General features: G+C 39.3%; 1 protein-coding gene across 1 annotated transcript in view; it reads left to right on the top strand.

The window, feature by feature from the left end:
* colec12 (collectin sub-family member 12) overlaps positions 1-20,223 on the top strand; it is a 31,534-nt gene that overhangs the window by 3,411 nt on the left and 7,900 nt on the right. Inside the window, exons 2-3 of the mRNA XM_004542956.3 lie at positions 246-296; positions 19,849-19,971. Of these exons, the coding sequence (XP_004543013.2) occupies positions 246-296; positions 19,849-19,971 (174 nt within the window). The remainder of the gene's footprint in view (positions 1-245; positions 297-19,848; positions 19,972-20,223) is intronic.

Here is a 20,223-nt window from a genome sequence, read left to right as displayed (position 1 = left end):
AAAATTTTGATTTAAATTGACTGGAGAAGTCTGTTCTTTATTAAACTGTAATTTGTGTAGAAAACAAAAGCTAATCTTAGGGTTTCAGTAATGTTTCAATCTCTTCATCAACAGGCACAGTTTACAGTATATTCAAGCTCACATCTCTTTATTTCTGTCTGACTGAATTTAACATTCTATTGGTTTTTGGTTTCTTTTTGTTTACTTTCCATTAAATTTTATCCCTTTTACTGTTCTCCTTCCAGACGACTTTGCTGATGAGGAGGAGGTGCAGTCCTTTGGTTATAAAAGGTTTGGTAAGTATAAAGTGACTTCTGGAACCATCTGCTGTGACCACCTTAACTGGTTCATATTTCTTATGACACATCAGTGATTTTGCACACTTTTTTGTGTGTGTCTTGGCTGTAGCCCATCTGCAATAATCCTTGAGGTTAAATGCAGACTGCAACTCATTTCCGAGAAAGGTACTTATTTTTGGCTGTAGCTTTCTTTTTTATTTTATTTCTTTGTTATAACAGAAAAGGATTACAGTGGAACGAGAAACCACAATATCCTGGGTGTTCCTGACTAGCTGATAACTTTGCAGTTTTATCAGCACATGTGTACTTCTGTTAAACCCTGGGCTATATAAAACATAAAAACTGCCTCCCACTGGATCTGTTCTTGGTATGTATTTGGGTCTTATGCAGACAGGTTTGTTGACTTACCCACTCATCAGGTAATATATATATATAGACCTCAAAACAGATGTTGTTAACATCCTAGATGTATGGCTATATTGATATCAGCCATTGGCTTGTGACATATGCAGAATCTGTAGGCAACAGGAAAGATTTCTGATATGTAAAGTGGATCTGAGAGTCCACAAACACTACATAAGATTTTCTTTTACAGAGGAGGTACCCATTGTTGGATAAAAAATGTACATTTCAGACATTTCTGTACTGGCTTTAATTTTCAGACACCATGTGTGGTGCTTAAATGGAATGCAGCTTCCTGCAATTCCCATAAATGCCCAATAAAAACAGATCAAATTTTATCCCTTTAATATTTGAGTGTTACAGAGTCCTTAGTGTTTATGCAGCCTAAATGCAGTAGGTGAAATACCTACCTTAAATAAGTTAAAGTCAGTTTAAATTTTATGTGTAGAGATCCAATTTGCAGCAACAGTCTTCTAATTTTAGGTAAAGAACCTACAATTAGAAAGAAACAACTCTACAAGCAAGCATTTAGTGACAGTGGGAAGAAAGAACTCCCTTTTAACAGGAAGAGACCTACAGCACAGCTAGACTTCTGTGTGGGGGAAGCTGTCTAACATGACAGTTTGGAAGGAGAAGAGAAAAAGGACAGCATAGGGAGAACTTTTGGAGAAAGAAGACAAGTCAGTGACACACAATATTAGCTTGTAATTGCATTATTGGTGAAAATAGGTGAGTGAAGAGGAAGAGCTCAGTTAATTATAGGAAGTCCCCCAGCAGCCTGAGCCTATAACAGCATAGTTAGGTGATGGTTCAGGACCACCTGATCCAGCCTCGACTATAAGTTTAATCAAAAGGGAAAGGCTTAAGTCCAGTCTTAAAACTAGAGAGGGTGTCTTTGTCCTGAATCCAAACTGAGAGCTTGTTCGATGGGGGAAGGGCCCTTAAAGCTGAAGGCTCTGCCTCCTGTTCTTCTCTTGGAAGCTCTAAGAACCACAAGTAAGCCTGCAGTCTGAGAATGAAGTGATGTATTGGGAGAATATGAGGTCTCTAAGATATGATGAAGCTTGATTATTCAGGACTTTTTATATGGAAAGAATCATTTTAAATTTAGTTCTGGTTTTAATCAGGAAGAGAAGCTAATGTAGGAGAAATATGTTCTCTCTTCCTGGTTCCTGTTTGTACTCTTGTTGCAGCATTTTGGATAACAATGTATCTCATGTACAAGACGTTCCAAATGTTGTTTATTTTTACAAGTAGCTTTTGTTTATTTTCTAGGCTGTCTATTACTGTATGTGCGTTAAACATGAATGCATGTGCTGATCCAACTCTTCTTACAAGAATAGGGCAGTTTGCATTTCTTTGCTTCCAAACCAAACATCGTTGTTGCTATGAATGTGTTTTTGTGTCATTCAGACAATATATATGTTGCCTATTATTTATTCAGACCATCTGCACTTTTTACTGAGCTGTTTGACCTCTGGTTTCTAAACAGATCACATAAGCGATAAGGGAAGTTGTATACCTAAATTGTATTTTTTCAAGTAGTTGCTGGACTTGAAACCTATCAAAACTGCTCTTTGGCACAGATTCTGTACAAGAAACACAATCCCTCCCTCCCCAGCAATATTAGTTTTTGATTGGCAGGGAGAAATTTGTTTCATGTTGCTCTCAGACCTTCAAAACATATTCACTCGGCACATCATTTCTATATTTTTCATACTAAAACTAGTCATTTAGGTCCTCAGTCTTATAGGGAAGCATCAGCATTTCTTGTTTGTCCACTCAAGATGTAGTTTGATGTTTCGATATAAACAGTCACATACTATGAGCAGATTGATATTGTGCTCACGTCTTTGCATAAAACAGGGAGCTAGAAGCCATGAAGACGGGAAGCTTAGAAAAACATGTAGCCTGCATAGTTTATACATCCACCCTGCATTTCAGGGATTTTCTCCAACAAAAAATGTTAAACTGTACCTTTAACTTGTCTCCTACACTTATACATTAGCAAAAAATGGTATGTTGCCCTGCGTCTCCTATGTCTTCTTTTAATGACAGGAAAGATGGTGTTGACTCATTCTGACATTTACTTTTCACAAGTGGTCTGTTTTCCCACTAAGAGTACGTCCAAACCTGAGAAGTTGCTGAGCTGCTTCCTGTGTCCATACTGGAGGTTTATTCATTGCCGGCCCGTACTCCAAAAAAGAAAATGAGACAGAGGTGGAGTGTGGGTTTCAGGTCTGGCCTGTGCTGTGTCAGCAAAATGCCAAAGGAGAGAGAGGGAAGAGGGAAGTGGAAAAATCTATTTTTTATTTTATTTTAAAATGCTTCCTTTATCTTAGCATCACTCAGTGCCCAGTGGTTGTTTTTGCAGTTTGTAATCTGCATTTATTTTTGACTAATTCCACAGGGAAACATTTTTCCATTGTTTTGTTTTTGGGTTATTGGTTTTTTTGTTTTTTGTTTCTTTTTTTTTCTTTTTTCTTTTTGGAGCTGATGAGTCACGTTCTTTGCTTGACTTATTTTTGGGAACAAGTGGTTTTAATTTATGCAGAGTTTATTACAAGAAAAGAATGCTTTCTAAATGCCTCCTTGTTACTTGCACCCCACTTCCAGAACACGCATGCATGCACTTTATGTTCCGTTGTCGTAATGAAAAAACAAAAAAAAAACTCTTTCTCACACACAGAGAAGATAAGTTAATCCTGGATTGACCAGTGATAGTCTGGCAGGAATGGACTTATGGTAAATGGTAAAGCATGCCACAAGAGCTTCTGTTCAGAGCATCAAAGAGGGACAGTCGCAGGGCAGCTGAACAGACCCAAGGAGATTAGATTTAACAAGGTGCTGGAAACATTCCTCAGAGATTTTGATCCGCGATGATATGATAGCATCACACAGTTGCTGCAGATTTACATGAGTCAAATCTCACATTCCACCACATCTCAAAGATGCTCTATTGGATTCAGATGTGGTGAGTAGGGAGGCCATTTGAGTACAATGAACTCATTGACATGTTCAAGAAGCCAATTTGAGATGATTTGAGCTTTTTGACATAGCACGTAATTCTGCTTGAAGCAGCCAAGAGAGGATGGGTACACTGTGGTCATAAAGGGATAGAGTTAGACTGTTGCATGTAAGCATTGCCCCAAAGTGTGCCAAAAAAATCTGTGACAGTATTACACCATCGCCAGGATTATACTATCTCCGGGGGGGTTAAACCATAAATACAAGGAAGGATGGATCCATGCTCTCTTGTTCTTTATTTAAAATGTTGCAAGAAAAATTTAGGCTCTTTAGACCAGTTAATTATGCAGTTTTGGTGAGCACAAATTGGGAATGGGAACTGTAGTCTCAGTTTCCTGTTCACTGTTTTGTTTATGTGTACTGACCACGTAAGATCCTCAGCCAGATGTACACCAAGGAACCGGAAGCTGCTCACTCTCTCCACAGCAGCGCCGTTGATGGTGATGGGGGTGTGTACTTCTCTGCACCTCCGGAAGTCCACTATCAACTCCTTTGTCTTTGCGACGTTGAGGGTGAGATGGTTGTCTTGACACCAGTGGGTCAGGGCGCTGACCTCCTCCCTGTAGGCCGTCTCATCACCTTTGGTGATAAGACCCACCACTGTAGTGTCATCCGCAAACTTCACAGTGATGTTGGAGTTGCTAGTGGCCGTGCAGTCATAGGTGTAGAGTGAGTACAAGAGAGGGTTCAGTACACACCCCTGTGGAGCACCAGTGTTCAGTGTGATGGGGGATGAAGTGATGCTGCCTGGTCTGACCACTTGGCGTCTGTCAGACAGGAAGTTAAGGATCCAGCTGTGTTTTAAAGGGGTACATGCTGGAGCAGTAACACAATTTAAAAGCAAAAACAGGAAATAACTGACTTCGGTAAGATTCCTATACGCTGATTTCCTTCAAGAACTGGATATTTTCTCCTGTTTTTAACAATTCCTTCTAAACCCTCAAGATTGTTGTGAGGAAAATTCGCAGTAGATTAACAGTTTCTGAAATACTCAAAACAGCCCGTCTGGCACCAACAGCCATGACATGTTCAGAGTCACGTAAATTCACCTTTGTTCCCCATGCTCAGTTTGAACTTCAGCAGGTCGTCTTGACCATGTCTGCATGGCTAAATGCATTGAGTGGCTGCCATGTGATTGGCTGATTAGATATTTGTGTTATCATTTACTGTAAACCAGACATTAAATGCAAAGTTGTTTGTGGTACATCCGCTAATGTTGGTCTTTGATGCTCACATTATCAGTGCAGTAGTTATTCACACATCATTTGTCTCAATCTACAGGGTTCCTCTAAAAAAAAACCTTTATCTATTTATTCTTTTTTCTGGGTTGTGAGTGACTTTAGTGTGTCATTATGTGCGTCAGAGGCCACTGTCCCCATGCATGTTGTATTCATTAAGGAATAGTACACGTAAGTTGTTGCCACGTTGTTTTTTCCACATTCTGCATAAAGATAAACCTTTCTTGACTTCACCCTGCTTCCAACTGAGGGCCTCTTGCGTGTATAAGCAGTAGTAGCTTCAGCTGACCATAAATTGTTCCATCTTCAATGTTTGACTCCAAATTTGTGGAAAAGGGTGTTCAGATGTGAAAGCCAGGTGGGGTGGAACTGCAGTGCGTCTGGCTTTCTTGCAGTAGCAGAGTTAGTCATTTCTTACAGACCAACAGATTTTTTTTTTTTTTAGCCCTGCCATAATTTTAGTTGTCTAGCCTGAACCACTAGCCTAACCAAACCTTAAGCATATCTCAACCATTCTTTTGTTTCTGTCCCCAGTTGAACCCTCATGCAGAGCACGATTGTGAATACACTTGTACATAAATATAGGAGAATAGAGTGAATAGAATTTTCCAGAACCAGCATTTGTACGCAGATAGTAGGAGTGCAAACTTAATATAAACTGCTTTGTATCCAAAATAGGTCTTAGCCATGCACAGCTGGATGTTTTATGGTGTATATGAATTTGTATTGAGTTGGGATTCTGTCTGAATTCCACTAAGGCAATTTAGAGATCACAGTACATTCCAGCTGCCTCCAGTTACATCTTATTCACAGTATATCAGACTTCCTTTAGTACAGACATTGCCACATAGATATAAACTCAATAACACAATAACTCAAAATGTCAATGAAAAAGGATCTCCAATTTAAAACATGATACTTCTAGAGTTGCAGCAGAGTTTCTGTCAGTAAGTAGTTTTATATATAGCCACAGTTGTTTTTGACTGAAATTGGCCTAACCACCTCATCCTTCGTCCCCAAGGGATATGTTGGTCAATTTTAACGAGATCCCTGGAACTGACTGTCACCTTCTCTCACATAATGGATGCTTGTCAAGCTCTGCATTCATGGCAGGTTCTGGCTTAAGAATAACATGGACAATATTGGAAGCATCTGACTGTATTTTCTCTCTACAGTCTCAGACGGGCTGGATGAAGAACTTGTGTATATGTCTCAGCATCAGCGTTACACTTAATGAAAGTCTTCTGGCCCCAGTGATGGCCAACATAAACTTATCTGCTTCCTCTCTTTGAAAAACAGCAGAAAGCTTCACTGAAACTGTGCGTTTGTCATTGCGTTGCCGTGAATCACCTCGCTGCTCGCTGTCTGACTCGCAGACCTGGCTCAGGGACTCTTGTTGCTCTGGCTATGCTTACATTGGCCCCAGTCCAGCACAGAGCTAAGTGTTTTTCTTGTTTATGCCTTAATACTTTCATTTTGATGGCTTAAAATGTCTGCATTTTATCCAGAAAAGTAGGTTATGTAATTTTTCCAGTTACTCAGCTCTCATGTCTTTTAAATGACTGTGTCAAGTATGCATTTGTGTATTCACATCGGTGCATCTGCTGCAAAGGAAAATCAGAACCGCCCAGTCACCCTGAGCATTACTATGCAGGACTGAATACACGTAGTTCAGTACAATACTTCAGTGTTTTTCACCCACACTCCTGTAAATCAGATTTTCTTACAAATAGTCAGAGTCAGTGAATAGTTTAGCATTAGTCAAGTTTGGAGTTTGGAGACACTGACTCACTGAATTAATTTCCTTTCTGGGGCTTAAAGTGTAAAAGAAACTTTCAAAGCATGCAAATACTTGAAAGATTTAAAAGACTGAGATCAGGATATTTTATCATGATTATTCACTGATATCAGTGACAAAGATGTTTTGTCACATCAACTCAACATAATTTTTACATCTGGCCTGTGCTATATTTCCCCTAATGTACACATCTTTGCATCCAAAAAATACTGGTCCTCCCTTTACACCGAAATTCAGTGCATCTTGAAGAAAAAGTAGTAAGATGTTAAGTAATAGTGTAAGTACTATAAGTAAAAACAAGGTGTTTGTTCACATTACCCAAGCGCCAAGAAACAGAATATACTTCAGACCATTTATTCTGCCTCCATGATTGATGTAAACAAAACAGGTCCTCACTGCTGTGAGATCCCTCTGTCTCCACTGCAGTGTGTTTCGCACACAGTGTAGGTGTTGGCACTGTGGAAAAATAAAGCTTTCATTACTCACCATGTTTATTGGACACATATTTTTGGCCAAATAGAATGTGATAGTATTTTGTCTTTGTAAAATGGATAGATGTATCCAATGTGCAGTACAGGCTCACCTTTGAGACTGACTTAATGTTGGGTGACTCACATTAGCAACCATTTCTTGACCTACAGTATATTCTACTGCAGCTAATGGTGATTTTGCAGGCGTTTGAATAAGTTAATTGTGCAGCTTTGCAATGCAGGCGCCACTATACAACAATCTTTGCATATGATTCGTTCTGGGTTAACATCACTTTCCCTAAATTTGAAATATTTCCAAACAATAGATAAGCAACCTTTAGGAACAAGCTCTTTGCCTTCAACTGTGCCAGACATTTGATTTTTGTTTTGACGGTCTGTTATCTGTTGTCTTTTAAGATAATGATACTGATTCAAACTTTATCCAAGAAACTTTGCAGCACAGGGAACAGCTTAGATTGGCAGATGCAGGTATGTGGTCAGGTAGTGGCTTAGGGAGCAATAGCGTTAGATTAGCTTTGCGTTCGAGCAGTGTTTTTTAAATCAGTAGATCATGTTTATTTAATTGTGGGAATCATGTCATGTTTGTGATTAAAGCTGAAATAATTTTGTGGCCCTGTGACACACTGCATGCATTTTTTTAATTCGATGCATTTGACATAAAACAAATAGCAGCTGCTAATTTACTTCTGAGAAATGTGGACCAGAGTAATAGGTGCACTGTTTCTGGGAAGGAATGCAGTGAAATCAGATCTTAAATTTTCTTCATTAATTCATGGCGCTATTTTGCATCAGTGACAAAAACATCAAAAAATCTGATGTTTAGTTTTTGTAGTTTCAAATTGCCTAATCAGCCATCAAAGAGTCCACGACATATGTGAATGATTGAGAGCTCTTTATTCTGTGTCTTTGTGGTGACATACCACATCTTATTAGATACAGTAAAAGCTGTCTGAATGATCAGACTAGTGAGAAATGAAATGTATTGGCATCTTCAGATTAAAAGCTATATTGCATTAAATAACTACTTTGATATGGATCACATTAAAACTGCAGCTGCTTAACAAATAGTTAGATACCATCGTCTCTGTGGTCAGCATCTTTCCCCACAAGTAAAGCCAGACTTGGCTGGACAGCCTGCTCAGTCCACGCTGTGTGGTTTTATTGGCTCTACTTGGCGATGAAGCTTGAAAGAAAGTGCTTTGTGGCGATGGGATAGAGTGTAGCACCACCTCAGACAGACTTAGGGTTATGACCATCAGGCTGGGTGATGATTGTAGCTGATTCAGTAAGTGCTTCCACGCTGGGCCACCCAGCCGGCATGACCACACAAAAATCCAGCTGCACAGATGGTGTGTGGAGTTAACTCCAGCGCTCAAGTCAAAATGCGAGTATAGCAGGTTTGGACTGAAACGAGAACGCAATGAAAGATTCGTAACCTTCTTGACAAAATATGTCTCAGTTTAATTGAGGTCATGTTCTTGTGGTGAATTTGAGATCCGTGGGGCTTTGTGAGTGAACTCCATGAATGTCATCCAAGACACAGATAGTTCTCCGTGAAGCTCCACTATGGGAGCCATCATAAAAACAATTTTCTCTGAATAACATGGTTACAATTAAAGAAATGTTTGATATTGATCACACTTATGCAATCCACATTTTACCAACGAGCACAGCATGCTTTCCTGGTAATAGGAAAATTGCGTGGTTCTTGAGGCATAATGAGATTATAGATATGGCACATTCGTACATGGAGGTTTCCAAAGTTTAAAAAAAGGTGCTTTCTTTAGTAGCATCTAGTGAATGAAGCACTTTGAACATTAAAGGTTGTTTTTTTGTTTTGTTTTGTTTTTCAAATTCATGCATGCCTGTTTTACCGGCTGGCTGGGGCCTTTCTTTGTGGGATTTTCATGTTTCATGTTCTCTCTGTACTTCAGCTTCCTCCCACAGTCCAAAAATACGCACATTAGGTGAATTGGTGACACTAATGTGGCTGTAGGTGTGAATGTGAGTGTGAATGGTTGTCTTTCTCCCTATGTTATCCCTGTGAAGGTATACCCTGCCTTTTTTTCCCCTTATGACAACCCAACTGTAACTCTGAATTGGATAAACGTAAGAAAATGGATGGATGGATATCTGTTTTAAAATAAGAAGAAGCTTAAAAGGATGAAAAGTTTGTGTTTTATACATTAATAGACTACTGCCTGGAATTTAACGTGTCTCTCTTTAGAGCTTTACTCGTGATGTAGTTTCAAAAATGTCTGTGTTTATTTGTGTAATAATACTTTATCTGGCTGTACTAAATATATGTTTTCTTGTGCCCCTCTGCACAAGAAAACAGCAAATCTTTCTCATTGTAATTAATGGTTTTATGCCAGTTATGGGGAACTGGGATATCAAACGTTTATAAGCACTTAATGTGTATGAAAATACATACTTGCATGCGCCTGTGGTTGCAGGTGCTGTTTGAGTTGCACTTTACAGCAGTCCCCGGTAATATTAACTCCCAGTTATGTTAAAAAGCCCTGCCTGTGAGCACTGCCTCTGCTTGCCAGCTCGTAGTGGACCTACCTCATACCCTGTATTTTATAACACAGCCAGCAGTTGGCATTTCTTCCACTGTATATTGTGGCAGCAGATGTGACTCTACCTACATATCTCCTCATCCCATCATACACTATTGGCCTGGATTTAAATGGAAACTGCTGACTAGAACAGAAAGGCTTTTTGGTCACAGCCACACAAAGTATGAACAATACAGTGGCCCAGCTTTGTTTACGAGGCACACATGCACACTTAAATGTATGTCTTAGGATTACAATATATGACCCATTTGTCATAGTCTGTCTTTCTTTAACCAAGCACAGATGGAATGACAAAACTGGGGGTTAATCAACTCCATCTTGGATCTGCGATTGTCTTTGATAGGCCAGCTAACCGTTTTTTTTTTTTTTTTCTTTTTTCCCCTCTACCAGTTGGAAATAAAAACACAGAGGAGTGCTCAAAATGAGAAATGCATCATAAAGTTTCCCCTAAAAAACAAGCTCAGTTCTATTCCTTTTCACAGTTTGCACAATTCCTTCAGTAGCTCCAATTTTTTGTTTTACTCGCTCTGTGTTGTTATGAAATCTTACTGGAACTAAGTACTCAAAGGGCTTTTAGGTAAACAAATGTTGCAGGCAGAAATTAATGTTTGTTTTTATAAAGCAGCTGGTGGCATTAGGAAAGACTCATTAAGGAGATAATTTTGCATGAAATTGTGTTGTTCTTTTGTTGTTGTTGCATAAGTCAAGCAAGCAAGAGAGTCTGAAAAATTAGTCATAATAGTAATTGATGGATTGATGGTCATTAATGTTTTGTTTATTCTTTTTTGTCAAATGAAATACCCCCGATTACACGTTCAAGATATGAAAACATGATATTAAACATCTGTAAGTAATACTTGGATTTGTTATATTTTCACCATTAAATCTCACTAGCTAAAATTGAAACTAGAATGAGGAGGCCTCTGTTGTGTAAGACAAAGGTTGATGGCATTCTGAAGAGAGGATGTGTTTGAGTCACCCGTCCACATTGTATATCCCAGTGGAGTGTTTGTATTATTGTCTTTGGCCAAAGCCTTATGAGTACAATATACAGTTTTTTCAGCTTTAACTAGTGTGTGTGTGTGTGTGTGTGTGTGTGTGTGTGTGTGTGTGTGTGTGTGTGTGTGTGTAAAACATGTGCATGTTATCCTGTTCAGACATGCAGTCCTCTACCCCAGCGGTCCCTAACCTTTTTTGCGCCACGGACCGGTTTATGCCCGACAATATTTTCACGGACCGGCCTTTAATGTGTCGCGGATAAATACAACAAAATAAAACTAGTACCGGTACCGAAAAAAAGAAAATTTATTCATAACACACGTGAAAAGACCCAGGAAAACCGAGTAAACGATAAAAACGATAACAAAATAACGCTGAAAACTGATAAAAACCCTGAAAACTATACATTTCACACCTGAGCCTCAACTCTCGTGGCCCGGTACCAAACGACTCACGGACCGGTACCGGTCCGAGGCCCGGGGGTTGGGGACCGCTGCTCTATATGTTATTTAACAACATACAGATCTCTCCTAACTGTAACACTCTTAACTCCTTACTCATCATGAAAAGGAAGTGAATACCAGTGGGAAGGTTTCTTATAAAAACACTCCACATAGTCCACTGAAAGCAAAGTTTAGAACTTAGCTACTTGCTTGGCACGAAGGAATGATGTATCAAATGTTTGCATGCATCCTTTGATTTGGCTCCACTGTAACAAGGCCCAGATGTGCTAGAGAGAACCTGGGGCTCAATTTAAAGTGTTATAAACCTGTCAGCGGATTTATGACACTGTAAAGTTAAATAAAATCACTCACTTTGCGCCAGAAAGAAGAAAGCAGCGGATAAACAACAGCAGAATGGTTAAGCTTGATAAGCAGTTGTTAGAATTTATTTAATATTACTTTCTACACCAGGATCCTTTTCTACGTAGCTGCAGTGGCGTGTCTAGAAAGTTTTTGTTGGGGGGGCCAGGTAGGGGTACAGATAATGTTAAAAAAACAAAAATCTACCAACCATAATTCAATAACCCTATAAACCTAATAACCGAATGCACTTTTAACTCTTATTAGAATGAGATTTTATCCACTACGGTGCAAACTTTTTAGGTACTGCGTTGATAAAGTACAAGAGATACAATCAGTGCTTTGTCAGTGTTTATTCAGCATTCAAGGACAGCAATATTTGCATAGTATTTTTACTGACATATAGTGCACATATGTTATGGGCAAAAACATTTTTTAATATTAAAATACGAACATTTTTAACATACAATTGTCAAATTAGCCAATGCAAAACTTTATCTGCCTATTAAAAAAGAAGATAATCTTCTCACAAACTGGTGTTTGATTTTGAAACAGGAAAAAAGTGGGGAAACAAATGAAAAGACTAACATTTGAATAAAACCTGGAAGCAAGTAAATACTTTCTATGCTGCCTTATGATAAACTTTGGTAATACTGATGTATAAAGAACACTGGCTGATGATGAAATACAGTCAGCTGGCATGGTGACACTGCCAGTATTAACCTGCTGGGCTGGACTGGGACAAAAAATCGGCCCGGGCATTTTGATTAAAGACCGGCCCACCAGGTATTAAAGCCATGAAGCCTTTGAATGAAAACAAATGCTGTTGTGACAGTGATGTACACTGTCTTGTTGGTATATGTATGATTTCTATACATTTTACGTCAGATAAAAACTTTGTTCGCAAGATTCAGATAATTATTTAACAAAAGCTAGATATTTTAAATGAGAATAAGAAAGGAAAGTATTTATTTGTGCCCCCCTCTCCCTGTTAATGCCCTACCTGGCCCCCTGACAAAACTTTCCTAGACCCGCCCCTGCACAGTTACCAGTTGTCAGCTACTTAGAAAAGGATCCTGGTGTTGTTTGTCTCTCAGAAACAGTTCATAACTTCCCTTCAACTCATTCATGTCACCTAAAAGGTAAACCTGTTTCTCCATCACCTGTTCAGCTCTGATGATTCAGTAAGGACATCTCCTGGTTTCATCTTCATGTTTCCCTCTCACCACATATCCAAACTGACATCATGACCAGCAGCTTTACAGCTGTGGCTCCAGCAAACATCAGCTGATAGAAATTAATATTAAATAAATTCTAACAACAGCTGATCAAGCTTAAATGTGCTGCTGTTGTTTAGCACGACATCCGCTGGTTTCCTTTTTCTGGCGCAAAGTGGACGATAAATAAACAAGAGGGAAAAGCCGATCAGCTGATCATCGATCAGTTTCATGATTGAAGTAGCAACAGGAAAGGGAGGAGAGAGAATGAGAGAAGAAGAGGCAGCTGACAGCGTGAAGACGCAGAATAAATCCAGCTTTGTGTCTTTTTCCATTTTAGCTTAAGCCTGGAATAAACTGTGTTCCTTACAGCTCAATATGAAACGTGTAATATTTTCTCTGAATGAGGGACCATTCCATTTTTTAAGGAGTGGTTGACAAGTCTACTAACTAACCTTATGAATAAAACAAAGTTCACTATCAGTAACATCATAGCACCCACTCAGCTGTATAGAAACTCCGTCATGCTAGCCAGTACGCAGTACGAGTTATTGTAACTGACTGTAAAAAGTCAGCACAACGAAAATAAACTCCACCTAAATTTGTTTTATATCTGACCCAGATAGACTGCAGGTCATAAGTTCTTACCTGAAGTTCAGTTCACCTGACACTCGGACTGGCGGCCGCCTCGGGTCTCTCCTCCTCCTGCCTCCCCTTCCCTCATCCACCTGCTGGCCTCTGTGGAAGCTCCGCCATAGCCACCACCAAACAACTGAGTTATTTTTTCACATCGGCCAGCATCTGGCCATTCCACCACCTCTCATTGTTCATGCCGTTACAAAAAAAATTTATAAATAAGTCATCAGCCACTGGGCAAATGCCCGGTATGCCCGATAGCCAGTCCAGCTATGTTAACCTGCAACCAAATCTGCAGCTCCATAAAGCAATGTTAGACTTGGATTATATCTTATGACTCATGCTATGCTAGCAAACATTTAGCTAAAATAGGCTACGACTTATGCTAGCTCCCCCCAGTAGCCTACTGTCTGAAATATTAGACGGTTGCAATAATTCTCTAAGTGTTATTTTTTCCTTGGTATTCTAATGTCACAGAAGTTTACAAAACTCAACAAACTTAATATTACTTACCGGGACATTTATTCTCTCCTCATTTTCTTTCATCGAAAAATTGTTTTCTGTCTTTCTCCTTCCTTTGCTAACGTGATGCTCATAGTGCAGAAGCCGAGGCTGCATTCACTTACATTCGAATATCTGAGCTTCACTGTGAAAACATAATCGTACATTTGATATTTGATTTAATTTTATTGTTTTAGCTTCGGGGTGGCACCCGGGGTGGCCAGTCTGGTTGGGGCCCCCTCAGGGCCACCCTGCTGGACACGCCACTGCGTAGCTGACAGCTGGTAACTGTGCAGGGGCGGGTCTAGCAAAGTTTTGCCAGGGGGCCAGGTAGGGCATTAACAGGGAAAGGGGGGCACAAAGACATACTTTCCTTTCTTATTCTCATGTCTAGCTTTTAATAAATAAATATCTGATTTTTAAACAAGTTTTCATCTGATGTAAAATGTATAGAAATCCATTATTGTATACAGTATAGGAACTTTATAATTTATAACCTAGTAAGCTATAGTACTTTTTCCTTTGGGAAGATACCATGTGTGCAGTCTGCAATTCTGTTGAAGATGTTGAATCTATTTAATTATTGTGGAAAAATTATTGATTTCTGTGCATTTTTTTTTTACACGTGTATTAAATTAAAGTTGATTACGTCAATTAAGCATTATGAGGTGGAGGGTGGTTCCCTATGTTTTTTTGTTTGGTTTTTTTTGCTGGGAGTTGGCAACCCTACTAGTTAGGTTGCTTAATATTTCCGCGAAGTACTCTTTAAAATACCAGAATAGGAAGGATGGTGTAGGTTTAAGTTTATTAGATTGATAAGTATTGCTGAACTATGAAATATTTTGGGTGCAGTGTATTTTTTGCATACAAGTATAACAGAATAGCTTTAGATTTGTTTTGTTTTTTTAAACTTGATTATGAACTTATACAAAATGTAGCAAGATATTTAAAAAAAACATTTTATTGATTATAAAATACGCTATATCGGATTTATATCGGTATCGGCAGATATACAAATTTATGATATCGGTATCGGACATAAAAAAGTGGTAACGTGCCATCTCTAACATGAGAGAGAGAGAGAGAGCCCAGCAGGCTGGCTAAGCTAGCTCGGTAGTTCAAGGTGCCTAATGTCTAGGTAATTTGTCTCAGTGGTAGCTTCCCCTGTGGCGTAGTGCTGCTTACTTTTTAACATTCCTGTTGGCGACTGTTAGCTGCAGGAGCCGGAGTGAGATGTAAGGACATCGGTTCAACTTGCAAAACCTGCTCAGGGTTTAACTGTTTAACATGGTCCTAAAAATGGCATCAGGAGAAACATAATCAAGTTCTTTAAACCCAAACTCCACCGGCAAGATAAAAGTGTCGTTTGCTTTGATGTATTCAATCCACCTCTTCTCGCTGTGCTGAAATAACTCGGCAGTTATTAAATGGATTGCTTCATCCTCCTTGGCCCACTGTGGTACATGTTTGTTTGATAAACTGCGTGTTTTTTGTTTATCTACTCAGTTTGTTGAATTTCCAAACCAGATTGTAAAAAGACAAGTCCAAGAATGATTATGGAAATCACAAACTTGAACTCGATCCACAAATATATCTAAGTAAAGTTATGACGGTTTATAGATCTACAGTTTACAGCTGTAGACAGACAGATATCACGGGGGTTTACCATTTAAAAGAATAATATTTGCGTTTCCTTAGGAAATGTGAACATGCTGTATTGACAGGATTAGAAAGTGTCAGACTCCATTCAGGTGGGGAAGAAAAGTTCTGTGTGACTAATCTGGGTTTTGGCTTATCATCATTTTCCACTTATATACAAAACACAAGGCAAAATCAAAGAATTAATGTGATAGCCATCCACAGCTACTGTATAAAAGGCTCTGACCTGCACAGGCTTTCTTTGTGTTGCTATGGAAATTTCCACTGCTACGCAGGAGGGAGGGAGGGCTTGCAAGCAAGTCTAATGTCAGGTATAAGGAACTGGGGAATTTTTTTCTTTGACTGGCTTAGAGTCCAGATGAAGTACAGCTGTTTTAGAGACACCACAGTGGAATGCTTCATCTTTCAGTCTGTTTTTCCCTCTGTCTCCTAATCCGCATCCTCTGTCTTTCTTCTACTTTGATGGCAACAATAAAGGATTTGCCAAAGATAAAACTGACTCATAACAGAGCATAACTTCTCCTAAGTATCACCGGCAACTTTAAAAGCACTCACAGGTCAATTTAACATCACTGATCTTATCATTACAATGACACGATATACTGGGAAACCTTGGATTCTGGCATCCATGCAGATGCTACTTTGACCAAGCCTCTCATCCACGCTGACAACGATAGGACTCTGAAATGGCAGCAGTATCCCACAACAGGGGAGACAACAGTTCGGAACAATGACCCAGGCTCCATACTCTCCATATCCCAGATCTCCAAAAGGGAACAAAATACACTAGAAAAAGCTCGATGCATAGAGACGCCATCCTGCATACTACAGGACCCACAGGATCTGCCTAAATAATCTGATGGCTTAGCATTCATTTTAGTATTCAATATAAAAAACTGCAGTCAATCCTGCAGAGAAATACTCCATGGGGAAGTGTAGAGCTTAATACTCATGTTAGCAATGTTTATACCAGCAGCTGCAATTCTAAAATGCTGAATTTTTCAATATCTGCAGCACGTTCCCTGCTAGTCCTTGTTTCCTGAGCTAGAGACACAAAGGAGTGCCATCCTTGTAGAGCAACACTGCTAGCTCTGGTTCTCCAGATAAGACACAAGTAGTCTTGCATTTTTCTAGAAATATATTTCTTTTTGTCTTCATTCAAAAGGACAAACCACAAAAAACAGACTGGAAGCACAAGGTTTTCATTTGACATCAATAAAATGTAAGTTGCAGTATCCTCCACTATACCTCTGCTCTTTGTAGCATTTTATGACATTTATTTGCCTTGTGGGGATTATTTGGCTCAAGTCCAGGTTGCTGATGAGGAATCTGGCTGCTCTCCTGCTTCTCAGCTCTCACCATGCCTCAACGGTTCTCGGCATTCTGCACCAGGCCTTTGGTGTAACAGTCCCTTTTAAGTCAACTCATGACATATGTCATCATATTTATGTTTCAGTCACAGTGGTCCTATGAATATAAAACAAAATGCATGTGCTGACTAATGAGGTACAGAAGTAGATTTGCTGTCTGCATGTACATAAAGAGAGGACTTGAGTGAGCTTTTTTTTTCTTAAAATACTCCATATGGTAAATTAAATTATCAAACTTTGTTGTAATGTACTTTGATTGACATCAAACAGTATAAGTGTAATGTCAGAGATTCTGACTACCTTTCACTTGTTCACCTTAGCACATTTCAAGGTCAAAACAAAACTGTGTCAAAACAATCAAAAATGTCTGATGAATGGTTATAGAAACAACGTAGGTTTATTTTACTTCTTGATTCTCTGTAAAAGAATCTTTTAGCTACCTTGGAAGTGTTAGTGTGGACCACATCACACAAAATTGTTGTTTATGCAAAATCTCTTGGAGGTTAGAAAAAAAAACCCGGCAGTGACAAGCAGTGGGAAAATGTTACAGCCCTGGAACAAGTCATCAGCTGCTCTGCCCAGAATGAATTTCCATGTTAGTTCAGTCTAAGCGTCGCTGTGGGGAAGAACATGGCTGTTATGGTTTTTAACCCAGGTTATACACAGTATGTGCTAAATTCTTGTTATGCTAAGTGTAGATACTAAAAAGTCTGCAAAAAAAAACCCCCACAATTATTTTTCTGCCACAACAATTAAAACACTCTTTTGTTGTCTTTGTTTAAGATTTTAAAGTCACAGACACATTTTTTTTCTATTTCTGTGGGAGAAATCCAGCCAGGAGAAAAGTTATTGATGCAAAAACGTATGTGAAATTCATCACCTTACACTTACCTTGCTTTCAACCCAGAACCTGCAGATGTACAGCTGCATGTTTACATGGTGTGATGCTGTACTTTAAACAGCGTGTTTTCAGGGACAGTGGGGGATTCTCTGATGGAGCTCTCCACATTCACTCACATGGGGCTGTCGGTACACATAAGGACAACAGTGGCCGGCATATCCATGTCTAGCTCCATGGTGGTCCCCCCCCCCCCCCCCCCCCCCCTTTAGTTTGTCAGACATGATGTTTGTACAGATGTCTGGGTCCAAAGCAGAAAGGACAAACCCTCGCTGCCCTTTTGGTGGTCCCGGCCTACCCCTGACTTTAAAGCATAGATATACTCAACTGTACAAGTTATCTTTTGGATTAAATTTTCTGACTGTATTCTGTGACCATGGTGGGTATAACATGTTTCTATAAACAATTCTCTCCTTATTATTGTTATTATTCATGGTCAACAGCCTTGAAGACTGCTGTTGTGCTCTGTGAGGTTCTTTGACCCATTTCAATGTATTTCAGATTTAAATAAAATAAAACAATTTATTACAGTTTGCGTTTTAGTAATGAGTTCCGATAATGATAACTAAAGAAAGATGAGCAGCCAGGACATTAGAGTGGTTGTAAACAAACCCTGATGTTGGCTACCTGAAGTTTGAACTCTAAGACCTTTATCCATACCGCTGCTTCCTTTGTCCTTCAAATGAAGTGGTAGCCAGTCTCTCCAAACATTTAGCTTGCTTACAGTCTGTATGATAGCTGCACTTTCTTCCCCAGTCAGTCTTATCTTTCAGCAGTGTCACTGTGTTCAGTGATCACAGCAGTTGCTTAAGTGAGTGCACGGTTTTTATAAATAATAGAACCAATGTTGAAAGTAAATGGAAGACCCACTTTGTTTTATGATTATCTATAGCAATATGACATTTTATGAATCTTATGTACAGGACACCTTTTAACAACATCTTTTAAATAATAGTTTGTTGCAGCTTAAGTTGTATTGATGAGTTATGATAATGGTATGATATTATACTAGAGAAACCCTGATGTTAGTTATAACTAAAGTTTGAACTGTAAGCCCTGCATCCACACTGCTGCTGTGATTTGTTTGTAACGGCAGATGGTGATATTGCACGATTTTCACATTTTGTTTGCAAACATCCAAATCGGGAATGTGTGACAATTTTCCATAAATTCTCCTTTCCTAAATAACCTGATAACCTGATAACCTGACCTCTTCCATTAAGAGCTTTTTGGCCTGTTGTGAATTCACGGCAGCTGTCTTGTATCTCTGCTTACTAAATGCTACTTTGTCAATTCGAGTAAAGTCAAGCAACCAACCTGCCTACAATGTTTAGCATTAAATCACTTAGTGTTGGGGATTTTTAGGAAGCAGAAGTAAACGTCTGCGACACGAATGACCAAAAATCTCACTGTCCCAGTGTTCTAGGTTAGTTGCCAATGACACAGAAGGGGAATAGTAGTGTTTTGTATTGGTTCCTCAGTCATATGGATAACACATGTGCAGTGTTTTCAAAGTTTCATAGTGAGTTTTCTTGCCAGTTAATGGGGCCAAATGTTTTCAATTGATACTCAACTTGAGAAAAGCACAGCGTGTGCCACCACAGACACGCAGGTCTAAACTTAGTGATGACGTAAAAAAGAAAGAATCCATGTGGTTTCACTTTTTATATGAAAACATTTGGGATGTTTTTATGAACTTCCTTCTTCAGCTGGAGCGTGTATGGGTTACTACTGCAATTTTATTCTTCTTGCTTGCAGCCAACCTAGAATAGAATAGAATAGAATAGCACTTTATTATTATTGTAAATGTACAACGACATTATGGGTGTCCCATGCCAACTGTCCCGGAATAAAATATATAAACTATAAATAGACAGTGCTGTACACTGTTCACTGGTTTGTGACACAGACCCTGTTGTGTGTTACAGGAATTCAGGAGGGTACAGAGTGCACCAAGTGCAAAAATGACTGGGCATTAAGGGCAGCCATCGCACTCCTCTATGTGCTCTGTGCCCTGCTCGCTATAGCGGTGGCTGTCCTCGGATACAAAGGTAAGCCGTAACTGAAGTTAAAATGCCTGCTTAAACAAATACTCTAGTTTTCAGCTGGATTGCAGCTTCTGACATCCACAACAACTTACCTGACAACACTGAACCCACAATGTGTGCATAACGGGTTGAAGTGGAATGGCAGATGGTGACCTCAGTTTTTCCACAGTGGCTCAGTTAGACCCTTTCTTACAAGCCAAGAAATATTGATGCTCTAAGCCAAATACATAGACTTTCCTTTAACTACAGATGATG

Source organism: Maylandia zebra, linkage group LG18, assembly GCF_041146795.1.
Source record: "Maylandia zebra isolate NMK-2024a linkage group LG18, Mzebra_GT3a, whole genome shotgun sequence".
Classification (NCBI taxonomy): domain Eukaryota; kingdom Metazoa; phylum Chordata; class Actinopteri; order Cichliformes; family Cichlidae; genus Maylandia; species Maylandia zebra.
This window is presented reverse-complemented; position numbering and strand designations above follow the sequence as displayed.